At 37.8% G+C, this 20972-nt stretch overlaps 1 protein-coding gene across 49 annotated transcripts in view; it reads right to left on the reverse strand.

Moving 5' to 3' along the window:
- The window catches only part of POC1B (POC1 centriolar protein B), a 168040-nt gene that overhangs the window by 104504 nt on the left and 42564 nt on the right, over window positions 1-20972 (reverse strand). For 23 of the 49 annotated variants that reach the window (XR_014083103.1, XR_014083099.1, XR_014083101.1 and 20 more), the window contains 7 exons: window positions 20715-20822; window positions 20473-20588; window positions 19199-19332; window positions 16496-16564; window positions 15712-15864; window positions 1683-1763; window positions 1439-1519 (listed from right to left, as the gene is read on the reverse strand). Coding sequence is in view for 30 of the 49 variants with exons in the window: in XM_081594130.1 (XP_081450256.1) it covers window positions 1439-1519; window positions 1683-1763; window positions 15712-15864; window positions 16496-16564; window positions 19199-19332; window positions 20473-20588; window positions 20715-20822 (742 nt within the window). In the remaining 19 variants the exon portion in view is untranslated. Of the gene's footprint in view, window positions 1-31; window positions 1520-1682; window positions 1764-2054; window positions 2078-15711; window positions 15865-16495; window positions 16565-19198; window positions 19333-20472; window positions 20589-20714; window positions 20823-20972 lie in introns of all 49 variants that reach the window. The other 26 variants (XR_014083102.1, XR_014083115.1, XM_081594131.1 and 23 more) reach the window with 9 other exon arrangements.

Here is a 20972-nt window from a genome sequence, read left to right on the forward strand (position 1 = left end):
GAGCCTGGTGGGCTGCCGTCTATGGGGTCACACAGAGTCAGACGCGACTGACGCGACTTAGCAGCAGCAGCCATAGCATACTATCGAGAACACCTGGATTCCTCAGGTCATGAGGCTTTGCAAAGTTTGAAGGGTACTGGCAGGGAGAATGAGTCTCAAAGTTCAGACCAAAGACTTTTGATGGTCTCTTGTATCTTCTAGGGCAGAAATATACAATTTTAGTCTACCAACTACCTCACAAAAAGGCAGCACATCTCAAAAGCCACCTATCTTTTGCTCCTCTCACTAATGGGGCAAAACCTCAACTCATCAGAATTTACAAATTTCAACAGAGGGCCTTTTGAGTAATTCATTGAACATAAATATATTGAGCACCTGCTATAAGCTAAGCACTGTGGCAAGAATTTGATGTCTAGTTAATTTTTAATCGCATAAATGACTTATTAATGCAGGAATGCTCATAGGGTTATTTTATAAACATGAACATTGTAAGAGATAAGATCACAGACCTGCTTGAGGTCCTAGTGCGTGCATGCTAAGTCACTTCAGTCGTGTCCCATTCTTTGTGACCATAAAGACCCTATAGAACCCATCAGGCTCCTCTGTCCATGGAATTCTCCAGGCAAGAGTACTGGAGTGGGCTGTCATTTCCTCCTCTGGGGGATCTTCCCAGCCCAGGGATTGAACCCACATCTCTTCTGTGTCCTGCACGGGCAGGTGGGTTCTTTACCACTAGCGCTACCTGGAAAGTTACCAACAATTCTTGGGATTCTCTTTGACAACCAGCCCCTAGGCTGACCCTCCAGCTGATTTCCTGTCTCTGGAACTTCTTATGAGTGATCTGGGAGTCTTTTCTGCATGGAATTCACCCTAAAAAGACCCTTTAATAAGCAGACTTCTTTCTGACACAGGATAGACTCAAGATAGACTAGTTCTCTGCAGAATTCCTCTACAATAAATACAATTCTTGAGATCTACTGGAAAGTTTATAATATTATAATGTCAAGGGTTTTTCTTGCTTGTTTTCTTTTCTGGCTACATATTAATAATTTACCCCAAATATTTAACTGTACTGACACTATTTCAGTCGTGTTGACAAAGACCATGCCATTTCTCCCATTTGTTTTTGGGATTAGTTTTGCTCTGACTAACAGAATTGATGGCAGAAATAATCTGCCTTGCAAAGATTAAGCACACTCAAATTGAAAGGCTAAAACTCTCAACTTTTTAAGACTTCAGATACACTGAGTAAATAAATTGTATGTATGCAAATACACCTTAATTTTTGGATTATCCATCCAGAGAGATGAACAAAGGAAAATGATTACTTTTCTTACAGCTTCTAAGGAGAAGAGAAGTAAGTTTAGCACCTCTGAAAGGCAATTAGCAAAGAAGGAAATCTGTTCTCTAACAGCACGTGAAACGTCACATGGACTACCTTAACAGAAGATGAGACAGCATGGATTCTCCTGCCCTCAAGGTCCTCAAACTGCTTTTCTGGAAATTGGTACTGCTCCCCCTGGTGGCAATTTAGACACATTGTAAGTTGACTTTTCATATAAGGTTTTTTCTAAACTGTTAGGCTACTTAGTGATTTTATAATCTTTTCTCCCACACACTTTTTAAGGAAAATGGATTATACCAAACAATTAAATACCACTTAAATGCCAAAGGAAACTTACTGTGGTAGAATCAAAAGAAAGGATGTCCACAACAGGGGGAGTAGAGGTCTGCAAATCGATTACATCAAGCTTTGGATTAATCTGCATATATACATTAAAAAGGCTAATATTAGATTTTTATACCGTAAGAAACTGGATGCCATTTGTAACAATCTAGAGGGTATTTCCTAATATATTCTAAAATTAAAATATATTTGTATATTAGCATGGATACAAAATTTTTAAATATTAGCCTATCAAATCTATCAGTATATAAGAAAAGATCATTGTGACCAAGTTGAATTTATCCCAGGAATAAAAAGTTGCTTTTACATTTGAAAATCAATGGGATTTACCTATAAAGGGCTATTAAAAATAAAATAAATGACCCACCTTAAAAGATGCAGAAAAAAATCCTAGCCAGTTCAGTAAGACAAGAAAAGGAAATAAAAGCATTAAGATGTAAGAATTGGAACAGAAGAAATAAAAATTTTTATTCATATATAATTATCTATAAAGAAATCACAAAAGAATCTACCACTAAATCATTATAACTAACAAGAGAGTTTACTAGATCCAAAATCGATACACAAAATCAATTACATGTCTGCACTTCAGTACACAGAAAACATAAATTTTTTAAAATCATAATTTACAATACTACAAAAATTTAAAAAGACATCAGAGAAAAACAAAGATGCATAAGACCTTTATGGAAAAATAAAACTCATGTAAAGACATTAAAGAAGTTTATTGAAAGTTATACCATAAAGAGTTCAGAAGCAAAGCCCTGTGTATATGAAAAACAAATACAAAGTAAAAATGGTGCCACAAATCAATAGAGGAAGGATGACTCGTACCTGAGAAAACAGGCTCACTAAATAGATCCCGAACACTATATAAAAGATGGACAGCAGATAAATCATAAACCTAAATAGTATGTTAAAACTATAGAGTTAATAGAAGTAAATGTGTAAAAATATCTTTCTGACCTGGGGTAGAGAAGGATATCTTAAACTAAAGCTACAAAAGTAAAGCCATAAGGCCAAAAAAATTAAAAACTGATCCATCTTGTTTACATCAATATTAAGGATTTCTGATTCACAATGGATATCATAAAGTTAACAATCAGATAATGGAACAGGAGGAGATATTATATTTGGAACTGGAAAAGGACAAATATCTAAAATACATAAGAAAAACCTACAAATCATGTGAAAAGAACAAAAGTCCTAAGAAAATATCACAGGAAACCTAACAGTTATCTAGAATATGAAGAGATTTTCAGAAACAGTAGTAGTAATTAGCAAAAGGAAGATTAAAGCAAAATCCCACTTAATACCTATCAGATTACAAAAGCTAGAAAGCTCAGTGATGTGCTGAAAGTGTTTATAGAACATTTTTTGTAATGGCAAAAACAAAAACCACAATCTTGCAGAAACTAACACTACATTGTAAATCAATTGTCACTAAAATAAATAAATTCAAGAAACAAACCACAATCAGAAATCCCCAAATGTTTATCAACAGTAGAAAAAGATACATAATCATGGGAATTACTGTCTTAAATTCACTGGAATCCTATACAGCAGTGAAAATGAATGAAATACAACTATGTACAACGACATATGAAAACATGAATTCAGAATCCATACATACAAATCTCAGGATTTTAATGTTAAATAAAAAAGCAGGTTATATAAAAATATACATAGTATGATTCCATTATATAAAGTTTAGAACTATCCAAAATGAAATAATATCTAATTATTGATTCAAACATATATAGTAAAATTTAAAAGAAAAGCAAGGGAATAATAGAGTGGTGACTACTTCTGAGGGAGATTATTTCAGAATTTGGAAAAAAAAAAAAAAAGGAAAGAAACCACAAGGTCACTAATTATTTACACTAAACATTATGAATACAAAGAGGTAGACAAAGGGCAACAAAGATAGCAGAATTTGGTATCAAATAAATGCTACCAACAATAAGTGTACTGGCGAACCTCAGGAAGGAACTGAGAAAGGCTTCCCATGGAGAAAAGAGAGCTTAAGATGACTTCTTTAGACGAGTTAAGAAAACAAAAGCAAAGAGAGAGATGGCAATGAGGTTATGAGCCTCCCTGAGCATAGAGGCAGAATGCTGACACAAACTGTTGCACAAGGTGGCCACATCAGAGGGTGGCAAGGGTCAAATTGTGAGGGGTGAAGGAATTTGGGAAGGCACAGAAAAATTGGAGGCTAAAATGTGCTTTAGAAAGATTATGCTGACGGGAACACGTAGAGTATCCAGAATAAAGTAGGGATATAACAGCGAGGACAACACTGCAGCAGTCAGGGGCTGTGGTGACAAGGGCCGAACCCGTGGTTAAGAGGAGTGGAATGATTTTAAGAGCGAATCTGTGGTAAGAGGAGTGGGATGATTTTAAAAGCACGTATCATGTTTGATAGGTACAGCTGTAGCTTTGGAAACATTATGAGTATTTACATTTATCCAGCCACTTGTGTTACAGGCAGAGGGGTACACACCCAATAATCCCCATACTGCAATAAAGAAAGAATCAGAACCACACAAGACCATCTGTTTGGCCGCCTAGGTTTTTTCTGGCCATTCCACAGAGCAGAACGCACAGCCTCCTTCCCATCTGCTCTGGGTCCAGATCTGAGGCAAAGATAAGAAACCTGAGGCTGACTTGCTTTCCTTTCAACGGTGAGCTAGCTGTCCAGAAAGTGCTGTAGACACCTTATTTTCTTTTATCTGCTGCCACCTAGCGTAGATATGAAATTGTTTACCAATGAAAAATTCAATCTGCTTTTGCCATCTGAAACAAGAACTGCTCCCAAAAGATGAAATCATATGGAAATGATCGGCGTCTCTCATAGAGAAATCCTTGAGCTTCTGTGAGCTGGGAAATTCTTGCTGTAACAATATTTTGCTGTATTGTGCGACAAGTTGCTGCCACACTCATTAAGTGAAGCAGGAAAGTCTCACTAAGTAGAAGTTTATAGTCTTCTCCACAAAGAAAATATGCTGAGACAGTGACACTTACAGTCAAGTTCTTTGCAAGCTAATCTCCGTGAATATTAACCTCACCTTCCAGCTCTCCATTTTTATTAAAGGAAATAAGGCTTCAATAACTACAGTTGCCTTGAAATGGGAATCAGCTGCCTTATGAGAGGCTGAGTTTTCCATCACCGAACAAGGGATTCATGCATGATGGAGGATGAATACAGGTGCCCTCAGATTCCACCCCATGCCGAGGTTCTGGTGTATCCACCACAGTGAGGCGTTCATGAGCTAACAAATTCTGAAGAGCAAGAAACATGCCCATCCTGTCCACTGTTGCATAATCTAAAGCTACTATGATGTCCAGTATTTGTTAACAGAATGAAATTAAATTTTGATTTTATTGAAGCACTGTATGAAAATAGTTAAAGGTACAGAATGGAATCAGAGTGGCTAGTTGCAATTCTCATGCTGCTGCTTGCTAGCTGTAAGATTTAACTTACATGGGCCTCAATTTCTCATGGGATAGAAATGGTGCTTACTGTATAGTTTTTAGGAAGACTTAATGACAGTTTATATAAGGCAATTAGAATAATGTTGCGTGTGTTAGATATTATTATTATTGCTGCTATTATTATATAATCTCTAAAACAAAACAATACATATACCAGAGCAACACATATAAACCATAAACAACCAACACACCATAAACAACACATATACTAGAACTGAAATACAGAATTGGCAGAGTTTTATTAACCATAAATTAATGACACAATGTTTCAACCTTAATAGAAGGTTGAGATAAAAACTCAATCTCAGACTCCAAGTATTAAATTGATCACTCGTAGTTTTCAACTATGAATCATGGCCAGATTACCACACAATATCTTTATATAAATATTTGGTTAAGTTAAAGGAAGTTTTCCTTCCTGCTCAATATCATACAGAATTTCCTATGCAATGTAGTGATTAAGGTAACCTCAAATAGCCATTATAAAATCAGAAACCAAAAACACAATTATTGACAAAATCTTTTTAATTAACTATTACCCCTTCTTACTGGACATCGATTTGAGCAAACTCTAGGAGACAGTAAGGACAGAGGAGCCTGGTGTGCTGCAGTCCATAGGGCTGCAAAGAGTTGGATGCGACTTAGAGACTGAACACCACCACTACCAACCCTTCTTACGATATCCTGCAACTCTCCTAGAATAGCTATTTTGAAGCCTTTCTGTCTCCAAGACCTACCACCATCCTTTAGAATGGCTCTACGTCTTCCCATCAAAATGTGCAAAAGGGTGGGAAAGAAAAGTGTCAGGCACACACATTAAGTTAGTTCCTCCTCAAGAAGGAAAGTTTGGTTTTGTCTGAGGGTTTGGACTCTGTAGCCCAGCTCGTGACAGTCTGAAAAAGATGAAGTCAGCATGAATTAGTGATGTGCCATTGCACAATGTGGACAGGGTTAAAATACCTTGTATTAAAAATGAGTTTCTTTCCCACCAAAAAAAGAAAGAAGTTGTTCTTATGTTTTAATTAAGACAGGGTCTGACACAGTGAAGAAGAAGATTTTATGCTTTCTGCCTTCTTTCATGTGACCTTCATCTCTCATTTATTCTAAAAGCAATCTGGCCATCACCCTCTCTATCTGTGTAGGAATTAGTAATTTTTATGTGTAGTCAGCTGGTACCCAAGGTCTAAGACTCCGTAAGATTCCACACCTTCAAACAAGTGGTGTCTTTAAAAAGACTGGCAAATGGATGACTTTTACAAAATGTCAAATAATTTCACTCAGAAGATTGAGATTATGTGATTCAAATCAGCCTAACAGAAAACACAATAAAATACAAATCACAGGAATACGGTGTTGCTTCAAACACAAAAATGAAACACTTCTGGTTACTAAAAAAAAGAGGAAGCTGGGGAAATTAGATCATTTAGATGCTATTTATTTCACATTTTCTAATAATATATTTTTATTCTTTTAATTAGGAATTTTGACCTCAAAAAAAAGGGGGTTGCTAGTTTTCAATTATTTCCAAAGTAACATATTACTTTGCCTAAAGCTTTGAAACTGACCTTCCCTAAAGCTTTGAAAAAAAAAAAAGCTCAATCCATCAAATTTAGTATTTCAAAGTAAAATTTGCTTATCTTAAATAACACACAGTACAAATTCTACTCTGATTCACACTATTCTAAGTGACATTTAAAAATTAACAGCCTTTTAGCTCTATGAGAGATTCACAGACATTAGTTTGAAGCCTTTAAAAAATAATTTGATATTTAACAATTATTTATTCATAATGTTAAAGACATTCTCTGTCCAGAAAACTTTATATCCTTGCTTTACTTTAAGAGATTTTACGGGAAAAAAATGAACAGTTGGTTGTTCTTATGCAGAATCCTGTATCACAAAGTCTCTGACATTTTATGTCACGAAATCTGAATTTTGATAAATGTAAGCCATACTGTATACTTAGTTTAAGCAGGTAATAAATGTAAAGTGCTCAGGTAGTAACTGATATTTAGCAAATATTCAATACTCACTATTACTGGGCATCTGGTAAGAATGAAGCCTTTTGCTAAACATAAAAAATAAAAACAAACTGGAGTTGTAAGACTATCTTTTTGTACAATCTATATACTCTCTCGGGACATTGCTCTTGTCGCTGTCCTATATACAAGCCATACTTAAAAGTGTTAAATCATAATTATTTGCTACACTTAGGGAAATAGAGCATTAGTTCCCCCAATCATCTTCCATAACTAAGAAAAGGGAAAGAAATGGATAACGACTCTATGAATTGGTCTCTGATCCCCTAGTATTAGAAACTGAATTATGTGTCCAGACATTCACTTTCTCAGAAGCGCCATTTTCAAAAATTTTCTTGGTAAATAAGTGATAGATGACAATTGCTACTGAAACTTTATTTCAATCCCCATTTAGTAAATACATATGAGTGCTTACAGGCTTCCCAGGTGGCTCAGTGGTAAAGCATCCACCTGCCAAGCAAGAGACATGGGTTTGATCCCTGGGTTGGGAAGATCCCCGGGGGAAGGAAATGACAACCCACTCCAGTATTCTTGCCTGGGAAATCCCATGGACAGAGGAGCCTGGCAGGCTACAGACCATGGGGTCACACAAGAGTCAGACATGCCTTTGTGACTAAACAAGAGCAACAAGTATTTACAGAAAATTTAAACTGTACACGAAGGCTGACTTTCTCAAGGCAACAAACATAATAATTCAGTCCCGATGTTCAAGATTCTGCATCAAGTAACTGAGCTGCAACTCCAAGAGGAAAAGCCAGTTTTTAATAGATTTTTAAGTGTCTATGTGAAAAATATGGATATAGAATGGTTCTGCATGGCCTGGGTCATACTGACCTAGCTAAACACAGCAACCCAGCTAGTTTTACTGCTTTCTGGCTGGACTGCCAGAGCTGAGCTACTGAGAGAACTTGTTGACATCTTAAAGAAAGTCTAGCACTCTTAAGTGGGCTACGGGCTGAATCACAAAGAAAATGGCTTCAGTCCCCAGAGCCAAGGTAGTGTGATATCATGGAAATATCACTAGATTAGGAGTAAGGAGACCTGGGCTCAGCCTGCAGCTCTGTTGCTACCACTCTGGAAAAGTAGGTGGTTGAGTGGGTAAGAGGACAGCAACAATGCTGCTGATCAGGCCCAGCCAAGCCACAGAAATACAAGAATGAAAAACACCAAGAGTCAATAAAATCAGCATGGGTAAAACAAGAAAAGGAAACTCAAGTGAAAATATATTTCACATATATTTGATGTGAATGCATTTGATCACAGGGGACCAACAAATGCATACATACTTGTGGAAACTGAAACAAAATGTGATAAACCAGAAATTACAATACATTCTTTCTTTCAAAGAAATAAAAGCGGGAGAACCAAGATGGTGGGAAAGTAGGTGGACGTGGAGCGCATCTCTCTCCACAGACGGATCAGGAGTACATCTAGACATACAACAGCTCTCACAGAACACTGGCTGAATACTGGGAGGGGTCCTTGGCCACAGGAAAGGACTATGCAGATCTGTGCATGACTGGGTAGGATGAACGGAGGGAGGAGGAGGACAGCACAGGACCAGACCTGCATCTGCGGGTGGGGGAGCCGAAGTAGGGGAGAGACTCCAGCTGTTGGTTCTGGGTTTTTAGGGTTTTTTTCCTTCCTTTTTCTCTGATGTTTTGGTTGTTGTTTTTATTATTATTATTTACATTTAGGCTTTGGGGATTTTTTTTTAAATCATACTTTTTATTTCTTTTATGTATTTCTACTTCACTTTGGCTTTCTGCTACTCTGTCTTTTTAAAATTTCGTGTTGTTTTTTGTTTTCTTTTTGGGGTTTTTTTTGGCTCTTTTTGGATCTTTTTCTTGATGTTGTTTTAATATATACAGATTTTTTAATATATACTTCTATATATTTCAAATTTGCTTTTCTGAATTTTTTTTCTTTTACCGTTTTTGTCTTTTTTTTCTTTGCTTTATTCCTCAGTTGGCACTCTGCTTTGGTTCTGCTTTCTGTTCTGTATTTTAGTTTTGCTCTTAATTCGTTGATTTCATTTTTGCTTCCTTTTGTTTGTCAGGTTGCTCTTTTGTAATCTGCTTTCTCTTTTAGTTTCATGTGTGTGTATATGTGTTCTTTTGTGTCTAATTTTGCTTTTACCATTTGTCTGGATTTCATTTTTTGTTTTTTTTTAAATCCCCTTTATTGCCATGTCAAACGGCTTATGGGGTCTTGGTTCACTAACCAGAAGTTGGGCCTTAGGCTCTGGGTGGGAGTGCTGAGTCCAGGACACTGGGCCACAAGAGTACTCCTGACTCTAAGCAGTATTATTGGTGAGAACTCCCACAAAAGACTCCATCCAAATCCACGACCCAACACCACCAATTGTCTATAGCACCCAGTACTGGGTGCCTCACCCAAAGAATAAGAAAGACAGGAACACAGTCCCAACCAGCAGCAGGCAGGCTGCCCACAGATACCCCAAAATATACCACCTTACACAGCCCTGCCCATCAGCAGGAAAAAAACTCACTTCCACTGACCAGAATGTGGGCACAAGCCCCTTCTAACACGAAGCTTACAAAAGCCACTGGACCACCCTCATCCACCATGGGCAGAGACCAGAAGCAAGAACTATGATCCTATAGCCTGATGATAGGAGACCTCAAACACAGTAAGACAAAATGAAAAGACAGAGAAATATTGCACAGTTGAACAAACAAGGTAAAAACCCACAAGACCTACAGACCACGGAGCTGCAAAAAACAAAGAGGAAACAAGCAAACTACCTGAAAAAGAATTCAGAGTAATGATAGTAAACATGATCCAAAAATCTCAAAAATGGAATGGAGACAATGCAAAATTCTTTTAACACATTTAGCAAGGACCTAGAAGAAATAAAGAATAAATAGTGATGAACAACATAATTACTGAAATTAAAAATACTGTGTGTGTTAAGTCACTTCAGTCATGTCTGACTCTTTGCAACCCTATGGATTACAGCCAGGCTTCTCTGTCCATGGGATTTTTCAGGCAAGAATACTGGAGGGGGTTGCCATGACCTCCTCCAGGGGATCTTCTCAACCCAAGGATTAAACTCACATCTCTTTTGTCTCCTGCATTGGCAAGCAGGTTCTTTACCACTAGTGCCACCTGGGAAGCCCAAAAATACTCTAGAAAAAATTAATAATAGAATAACTGAGGCAGGAGAACAGATAAGTAAGTGAGCTGGAAGATAGCATGGTAGAAGTAACTACTGAAGAGCAGAATAAAGAAAAAAGAATGAAAAGAATTGAGACTAGTCTCAAGAGACCTCTGGGACAATATTAAACTCACCAACATTTGAATTATAGGGGGCCTAGTTGAAAAGAAAAACAAAGGGTCTGAGACAATTTCTGAAGTGATTATAAGCAAAAATTTCCCTTAGAGGAAGAGAAATAATCAAGTCCAAGAAATGCAGAGTACCATACAGGACAAACCCAAGGAGAAACATGACAAGACATATTCATTAAACTAGCAAAAACTAACCACAAAGAAAAATATTAAAAGTAGCAAGCGAAAAGCAACAAATAACATACAAGGGAATCCCCATAAGGTTAACAGCTGATCTTTCAGCAGAAACTCTGCAGGCCAGAAAGGAGTGGCAGGATATACTTAAAGTTATAAACGGAGAAAAGCCTTACAACCAAGATTACTCTTCCCAGCAAGGATCTCATTCAGATTCAAGGGAAAATCAAATCTTTACAGATAAGCAAACATTAAAAGAATTCAGCACCACCAAACCAGCTCTATAACAAATGCTAAAGGAACTTCTCTAGACAGGAAACACAAGAGAAGAAAAGACCCACAAAAACAAATTCCAAACAATAAATGGTAATAGGATCATGGGCTTGGTGGCTCAGTGGTAAAGAATTCTTCTGTCAATGAATGAGATGTGGTTTGATCCCTGAGTCGGGTGATGTGCTGGAGGAGGGTATGGCAACCCACTCCAGTATTCTTACCTGGGAAATCCCATGGACAGTAGCCTCCCATGGAGTCCATGGGGTCACAAACGAATTGGACACGACTTAGTGACAAAACAACAACAACAGTAGGATCATACACATCAATAATTACCTTAAATGTAAATGGATTAAACAATCCAACCAAAAGACACAGATTGGCTGAATGGATACAAAAATAAGACTCTTATATATGCTGTCTACAAGAGACCCACTTCAGACCTAGGGACACATACAGACTGAAAGTGAGGGGCTGGAAAAAGATATTCCACGCAAATGGAAATCAAAATAAAGCGGTTATAGCAATTCTCATATCAGATAAAACAGACTTTTAAAATAAAGACCATTACAAGAGACAAGGAAGGATACTACATAATGATCAAGGGATCAATCCAAGAAGGAAATATAACAATTATAAATATATATGCTCTCAACACAGGAGCAACTCATTACACAAGGCATGTTAGGTCCATGAATCAAGGCAAATTGGAAGTTGTCAAACAGGAGATGGCAAGAGTGAATGTCGACATTCTAGGAATCAGCGAACTAAAATGGACTGAAATGGGTGAATTTAACTCAGATGACCATTATATCTACTACTGTGGGCAGGGATCCCTTAGAAGAAATGGAGTAGCCATCATACTCAACAAAAGAGTCCAAAATGCAGTACTTGGATGCAATCTCAAAAATGATAGAATGATCTCTGCTCATTTCCAAGGCAAACCATTCAATATCACGGTAATCCAAGTCTATGCCCCGATTAGTAATGCTGAAGAAGCTGAAGTTGAACGGTTCTATGAAGACCTACAAGACCTTTTACAATTAACACCCAAAACAGATGTCCTTTACGCTTTACCATCTGAGCCACCAGGGAAGTCAATTATAAGAGACTGGAATGCAAAAGTAGGAAGTCAAGAAACACCTGGAGTAACAGGCAAATTTGGCCTTGGAGTACAGAATGAAGCAGGCCAAAGGCTAATAGAGTTTTGCCAAGAGAATGCACTGGTCATAGCAAACACCCTCTTCCAACAACACAAGAGAAGACTCTACACATGGACATCACCAGATGGTCAACACCGAAATCAGACTGATTATATTCTTTGCAGCCAAAGATGGAGAAGCTCTATACAGTCATCAAAAAAAAAAAAAAAAAAAAAGAGTGGGAGCTGACTGTGGCTCAGATCATGAACTCCTTATTGCCAAATTCAGACTTAAATTGAAGGAAGTAGGGAAAACCACTAGACCATTCAGGTATGACCTAAATGAAATCTCTTACGATTATACAGTGGAAGTGAGAAATAGATTCAAGGGACTAGATCTGGTAGACAGAGTGCCTGAAAAACTATGGATGGAGGTTCATGACGTTGTACAGGATACAGGGATCAAGATCATCCCCAAGAAAAAGAAATGCAAAAAAGGCAAAGTGGCTGTCAGAGGAGGCCTTACAAATAGCTGTGAAAAGAAGAGAAGCTGAAAAGCAAAGGAGAAAAGGAAAGATATACCCATTTGAATGCAGAGTTCCAAAGAATAGCAAGGAGAGATAAGAAAGCCTTCCTCAGTGATCAATGGAAAGAAATAGAGGAAAGCAACAGATGGGAAAGACTAGATATCTCTTTGAGAAAATTAGAGATACCAAGGGAACACTTCATGCAAAGATGGGCTCAATAAAGGACAGAATTGGTAGGGACCTGACAGAAGCAGAAGATATAAGAAGAGGTGGAAACAATACACAGAAGAACTATACAAAAAAGATCTTCATGACCCAGATAATCACAATGGTGTGATCACTCACCTAGAGCCAGAAATCCTGGAACGTGAAGTCAAGTGGGCCTTGGGAAACATCACTACGACTAAAGCTAGTGGAGGTGATGGATTCCAGTCGAGCTATTTCAAATCCTAAAAGATGATGCTGTGAAAAGTGCTGCACTCAATATGTCAGTAAATTTGGAAAACTCAGCAGTGGCCACAGGACTGGAAAAGGTCAGTTTTCTTTCCAATCCCAAAGAAAGGCAATGTCAAAGAATGCTCAAACTACAACACAATTGCACTCATCTCACACGCTAGTAAAGTAATGCTCAAAATTCTCCAAGCCAGGCTTTAGCAATACGTGAACCGTGAACTTCCAGATGTTCAAGCTGGTTTTAGAAAAGGCAGAGGAACCAGAGATCAAATTGCCAACATCTGCTGGATCATCAAAAAAGCAAGAGAGTTCCAGAAAAACATCTATTTCTGCTTCATTGACTATGTCAAAGCCTTTGACTGTGTGAATCACAATAAACTGGAAAATTCTGAAAGAGATGGGAATACCAGGCCACCTGAACTGCCTCTTAAGAAACCTGTATGCAGGTCAGGAAGCAACAGTTAGAACTGGACTTGGAACAACAGACTGGTTCCAAATAGGAAAAGGAATACATCAAGGCTGTTATTGTCACTCTGCTTATTTAACTTATATGCAGAGTACATCATGAGAAACACTGGGTTGGATGAAGCACAAGCTGGAGTCAAGGTTGCTGGGAGAAATATCAATAACCTCAGATACGCAGATGACACCACCCTTCTGGCAGAAAGTGAAAAGGAATTAAAGAGCCTCTTGATGAAAGTGAAAGAGGAGAGTGAAAAAGTTGGCTTAAATCTCAGCATTCAGAAAACTAAGATCATGGCATCTGGTCCCATCACTTCATGGCAAATAGATGGGGAAACAATGGAAACAGTGACAGACTTTATTTTTGGGGGATCCCAAATCACTGCAGATGGTGACTGCAGCCATGAAATTAAAAGACGCTTGTTTCTTGGAAGAAAAGTTATGACCAACCTAGACAGCATATTAAAAAGCAGAGACATTACTTTGCCAAAAAGGTCCATCTAGTTAAAGCTATGGTTTTTCCAATAGTCATGTATGGATGTAAGAGTTGGACTATAAAGAAAGCTGAGTGCTGAATAATTGATGCTTTTGAACTATGGTGTTGGAGAAGACTCTTGAGAGTCTCTTGGACAGCAAGGAGATCCAACTAGTCCATTCTAAAAGACATCAGTCCTGAATCTTCATTGGAAGGACTGATGCTGAAGCTGAAACTCCAATCCTTAGGCCACCTGATTGGAAAAGACCCTGATGCTGGAAAAGATTGAAGGCAGGAGGAGAAGGGGACAACAGAGGATGAGATGGTTGGATGGCATCACCGACTCAATGGACATGAGTTTGAGTAAACTCTGGGAGTTGGTGATGGACAGAGTAGCCTGGCATGCTGCAGTCCATGGGGTCGCAAAGAGTTGGACACAACTAAGCGACTGAACTGAACTGAATGTTCTTATGTTCAACACATTATCCTATTATTACATTTTACAATAAATGTGAAATAATTGATCAAGAAAAAAAAGGGACGAAATGATAATACAATAAATGGCACAAAGATGAAGTAAAGCACAATGGTAAATACTGTATTTAGAAGGTCTGGAAAAATGGTTGCAAGTTGAAAAGGACAAAAATTATAGCAAAGAACTGAAAATAAACACTACCATGGAAAAACAAGGAAAGAAATCCCAAAGATGTGGCCAGATTAAACAAAATCTAGAAAGAAAACTGTCCAAAGATATCAATTTTTTCTGAAAACTTACACAGGAGTGTATACACACACACACAAACACACAAAAACCCTGAGACTAACAGAAATAGCTGAGGTAAGAGAAAAGACCAAGACCGACGAAACCAAAATTAAAGGACTGACAGCGGGTGAGGGACCCAGGAACTATGGAAGGGAGTCGAACCACAGCATGAATAACAAGCATGAAGTGGCTGGGAACTGCCATTCAGGAATAATGTCTTAAAAATTCAAAACGTCTACTCTAAAAGAAAGATTCTGCCAATGACTGGGGAAAAAAATTCAGATGAACAGATAATAGTGATTCCTGATTTCAGCTCTTGCTGAGAGAAAAAAGAACTTAAGAAGAATCATACAAAATGGAAAGAAATAGACTGATAAGCTAAGCATCCAGCAAAGACAAATTTCCAGCTAAATAGACAATTGTATATTTGAAAATATATGTTGGCAAACAGTAAAATGGTCTCAATTATTAGGTGTAATGCTTAAACCTCTTCTTACTGTTCATGAGACTTGCTCCAAGATACCCATTTCAATAATTGCTGTAAAATTCTTGCCTTTCAGCTCTGTTCTCATGAGAGCTATCACATGAGTTTCCTAAACACATCAAGAACACGAACTAGCTCAGACTTTACAGTCAGAGGCCTTAGATTTGATCCTTCATTTCACATTATTATTATCACAGTTTTTAAGTTTTATTTCTAAATCTTCAAGCTGTAAATATGAGACTTTAGCACTTTACATACTATTCTATTTATATTTTTATTAGTGAATATAATTGTTTCTTAAAGTGCTGTTGTTTTAAAGGAGGACTAGGCTTTATATAATTAAGTATAATTCCAAGGATATAGTTCACCAATAGTCCCAAAGTGTACACTCACAAATGGCAGGACAAATATGCATAAAGTACTCACTTCAACAGTTTCAATTTTTCCCTCATGGGGATGTGGTGTCCTTGGGTAGATATCGAGAAGATGTGGTGGTGAATCAAAGTGCAGTCTTTTGAGGTTTCTTTTACTAACATCTTTGTAATTCAGTTCATTAAAGTTAGTCCTCCATAATAAGACCTATAAAAATTAATCAAGTTGAAAGTTATTGATTTGCAAGTACAAGTAGTAGAAGGAAATTTTTAAAAAATGAACATATAGAATAGGCTCTCAAAATAGTTAGGAAGGCTAGATATATATTCCTACAACATTATATCGCAATACTTTTTAAAAGGGTGTTAGGGAGAGATTTCATATTCTGAATTTTCTTTATGTCCAATTTAAAATCATGGTTTTGGCTTTCCTGTCCACCTTATTCAATGAATGTGGCTCTGAATGACTTTTGGTGATTTCAAATAAATACAGACATGTGACAATTTAAATGTACCATACTCAAGAAGTTTAATCAACATTTGAAAAATAAAACACACAGACAATAGATTAGGCAACAATTCAAGTGAAAAGGCCCACACCAATATTAGGCACTCAGTGTTAGTTTTATGTAGAAGTAAGTATAAAGATAAGCAAAAGAAAATAACTGCTATTTGAGTTCCACAAATGATCAGAACTGGTACCATTTCAGCTATAAGATAGCAGATTCCCTGGCACTAACTAAAACATAAACTCATTCATAATCATCTGAACATAGACAAACTAGCTGGTTGTCCATTTCCCTAATCAAATCAAACAGGGAGCAGAGAGCTTTACAAACCTGTGCATCTGCACCTCCTGATGCAAACAGCTCTCCACCTTTTGAAAATGAAACAGTGAAGACAGGCCCCTAAGAGATAAAGGGAGATAAAAGGAAAAAAAGCATTTGATAACGTGTTTCCGTGGCCAAGAAGGCTGTGAGTATTAATTTTTCATCCTAATTTGTGCAGACTATTTATGCAATAAGTCTGAGGACATATTCAGCTGCTAGCAACCAAGGCAGGCAGAGAGAATCAAAGCATCAACTCAATTATCTGAAGATATCTATAAACAATACTAACTGAAAAAGAGATACTAATAAAAATGAGAAAATACACTTTTCTTCCTTTTAAAGAAGTTTGTGCATAGGTCAGTGAGTAAGAATTTCTTCTGTTAAGACTTTCTGGCTTTGGAATCTTATTCAACAAATCACTAACAGAAGCTGAATGATAACCGTGTAGGTGATGGGAATGAGGCTATATGAAGAAAAGTCATTTCCTGAACCCCAACATGCTTCACCGAGTTCTTCATGTGGGCAACAGTGAGCCACTTAAAAGTTCTGAGAGCAGGACACAGATAGGAGAAGAGCTGTGACTGATGAAAACTGATACCACAACTGTGAGAATGATGAGCTGGAGTTTGAAGAACAGTTGGAAGCCACTTAGGAAGTTACCGCAGTTATCAGGGTGAGAGGTAACAGGAAAGTGAGCGTGAGCAATGGCTGCGGCACTGGACGACTCCCAGCAGTCACAACATGACCTCTGGGTCAGTTTTTAGTCAGAGGACTCATTTCTCATCTCAAAAATGCTACTATACTGTTTGTTTTTTTAATAAGTCGGTAATCTATACAATGAAAACAGTGAGAGACTTTATTTTGGGGGGGCTCCAAAATCACTGCAGATGGTGATTGCAGCCATGAAATTAAAAGATGCTTGCTCCTTGGAAGAAAAGCTATGACCAACCTAGGCAGCATATTAAAAAGCAGAAACATTACTTTGCCAACAAAGGTCTGTCTACTCAAAGCTTTGGCTTTTCCAGTACTCATGTAAGGATGTGAGAGCTGGACTATAAAGAAAGCTCAGCACTGAAGAATTGATGCTTTTGAACTGTGGTGTTGGAGAAGACTCTTGAGAGTCCCTTGGACTGCAAGGAGATCCAACCAGTCCATCCTAAAGGAAATCAACCCTGAATATTCATTGGAAGGACTGATGCTGAAGCTGAAACTCCAATCCTTTGGCCACCTGATGTGAAGAACTGACTCATTGGAAAAGATCCTGATGCTGGGAAAGATTGGAGGCGGGAGGAGAAGGGGATGACAGAGGATGAGATGGTTGGATGGCATCACCAACTCAATGGACATGAGTTTGAGTAAGCTCCAGGAGTTGGTGATGGACAAGGAAGTCTGGGGTGTTGTGGTCCATGGGGTCGCAAAGAGCCAGACACAACTAAGCGATTGAACTGAAATGAATCTATACAAGAAAATTTATGGGGAAAAGCCTCTTATATCTTTCACATAGACCAGCACACGGTCTCAGGTTATTAACACCTCATAAACACCTCCAGACTGAAAAATTCCATCTTCATGTATAGTGCTTTTCTCCTAAATTATTTTATTTATCTTTTTTTTCCAGTACTCAGTCCTTCTTCCATGGATATTTTAAACCATGGCCACTTTTATTGGTTGTTCATCCAGCCCAAATCCATGGGTACACATATATCTGAGCTGGTTAATTGTCTATTTCTGCTTCCCTCTAACACAGCTGTGAAACAAATGATAAAGCAAGCAGGAAGTCCGGCAGGCTACATGAAGGCAGAAAAAGAAAACTTCTCCCCTAGACCACAAAGCCAATTCTATTTCTGGATATAAATAGCTTATACTTGGTTAAAAGGAAGTACCTAGTACATCTTATTAAAAAAGGGGGGGGGTGATGTATTCTAAAAAATTTAGAGAAGTTTGAACATTTACCCAGAAAGGAAGGATAGTTTTTACACTTAAAAAAGTTTTTCTTTAATATATTATACATCAGTATGTGCGTGCATGTGTGAGTGAACAGGCTCAATAAACAGCACCCCACTTCCCCACTGGGTTCCTAAACTAATTAAAAAATAAGACAAAGAAATATTATCATTCTTACTGATGACGGCTTGTAAAGAGAGAACATGTTTTCATCTGTGGGCAAACGGGCTTTCTAGAACTGAAACCCAGAATGAGTCAGACTTGAGTACCCCATCACAGGCAAGACTGGACAAGGGCAGGCCTCCCCACAAGAAATACCAGAAGAAAACCATGAGCACAGTCTCCTAAGAGCTGAAGGCATTAGGCTCGACTTGTCAAATTTCTCCTTCTTGTAAACTCACCCATCAGTTTAGTGGAAGGAGAGAGCGAGAGGGTGTGGAGGCTGAGAGGGTCAGAGCTGGCATGTGAGTGGAAAGAGCAGAAGTCAGAAAAACATTCATCTGTCACCATTTAACCAGTCAGATCCACACTACATACTGAGGAAGACTGCAGTGGAGGATTACGTTACTGGCCAGTGAAAGATACACAGTGATTTTGACAAGAGCTACAATAAATAATATTTTGAAGAGTTGCTTCCAGAGGATGAAAACACAGCCTTGGAAGCCAAAAAAAAAAAAAAAAAGCAGCAATGTGTAGTACACCTGGAAAAGTAATACAGCCATATAATAAAGTGGATCAAAGCTAAAGCAAATATGTTAGGGTTCACACCGTATGTCCTTGAAGTGTATATATAAGCCTTCCTTCCAAGAGGTCCAGGATCTTCAGCGTACCATCTGAAGAAGCAGTGATGAGATAGTTACCCGAAGGATGGAATGACACACAATTAACTCCACCGCTGTGAACTGATTTGTAGAAAATAAAAGCAAAAAGTTTAGAAAATAATTCTTAATTCTAAAGATGCCCCTAGATGCCCCTTTACCCTACTAGCAACATTAGGTTGAAAGCAAGAATCAATTAGAGGTAATGTCTCCATTGCACCAAAACTCTACATAGCTCACTAAAACCAATAAGTAGCGTGGCATCAAACAGCTTAAGTTTCTAGTTCATGAGACAGAAAAACTTTACAAATGAGAATCTGTCATGGAAAGATGATCTTATTAACTACGTAACTATAAAATCTTCGGATATATTACCAATATAAACAACCATTGTTTACCACCAGTTCACGTAAGGTATACATCCTAGCCTTAAACTAAATTTAATAACCAATTAGTTGCTTGGGACAAGGGGCGAAAAGCATGGAGATGTCTCTGGAGAAGGGCAGCCTTGCCAGTTTGAGAATTCATTTCTGGACACCATCTTTCCAACAGGAGGCAGTATAACACAGTGATCAAAAGTTTGTTAATCACTGTACTTTGTAAAAACATACTTTGTAAACAGAGAGACCTATATCAGTCCGAGCAATATTTTAGCAACTTACATAGGCTCTTTCAGCCTCAATTTCCTTGTCTTTAAAGTGGAGGTAATAGTAATACCTCTGAGAGCTGATGTGAGAATTTAGCACAGTGTCTGCTACATTATGTTTATTAAGGAATGGAAATTTGGATTTAATATAAATCTAATACACATTAAGAAATTAATTCATTTCTCTTTTAACTTCAATAGACAGGCACAGTAGCATGTTGTTTTCTGCCAGTTATAACACCTATTTGTGCTCACGTATCTCCTTTTGAGTAAACTTTTATCCTGGATTCTTATACAAAGCAGATAACCAAAGTCTGAAAATCTTATAGTAACTTTTTTTCTTTTCTTTTTCCTTTTTTTTTTTTTATAGCTCTGGCATCATTTTTAAGGTCCATCCACCTCCCTCTGCAGGCTGGCACCTACCCCAGCTCCTTGGACCATGCTGCTGATGGTGGCTAACTTTTCTCTAGTCAGTCCATCACACTCAGTAAGAGGGCCAAGCCACACTGAGAAGAATAGTCTCTGCCAGTGTAGGAGAATCCCATTGTACAATTCAATTCTGTTACGGAAATCATTACCTTGATAATGCTGGAGTAACTTGTTCACTCTTATATCCCAGATTTTCACAGTATGGTCAGAACCTGCTGAAGCTATGCATGTACCATTAGGGTTAAAAGCCACAAAATTTGCAAACCTGGGAGGAAGGAATAAGATGGTCTAATATTTCGATTTCTCTTTAATTTCTTTATTTGAATTGTAATAATTAAATGTCTCCTTAGCAAACTAACCCATATAAATGCAAAAAAAGAAATGGACTTACCCTACGAAATCTGAGAAGTTGTTAACACACTGCTTATTTGTGGTATCCCAGATTTTAATAGTTTTATCCTCACTGCATGATACAATTAGTCTGCCATCAGGTGAAAACCTGGAAAGCATAAGAAAGATCATTCTTGTGGAAGGCTCCTGACAATCACAATCAACTCTACCATGACACACAAGTCAGGCTGTATGTATTAAATGATACCACAGCATGCAGCAGAATCATGTTCTGCTACCAACATCTTTCCAACTGAAA

The sequence above is a fragment of the Giraffa tippelskirchi genome, chromosome 4 (assembly GCF_054371585.1).
Source record: "Giraffa tippelskirchi isolate mGirTip1 chromosome 4, T2T-mGirTip1v1.2.pri, whole genome shotgun sequence".
Taxonomy (NCBI): domain Eukaryota; kingdom Metazoa; phylum Chordata; class Mammalia; order Artiodactyla; family Giraffidae; genus Giraffa; species Giraffa tippelskirchi.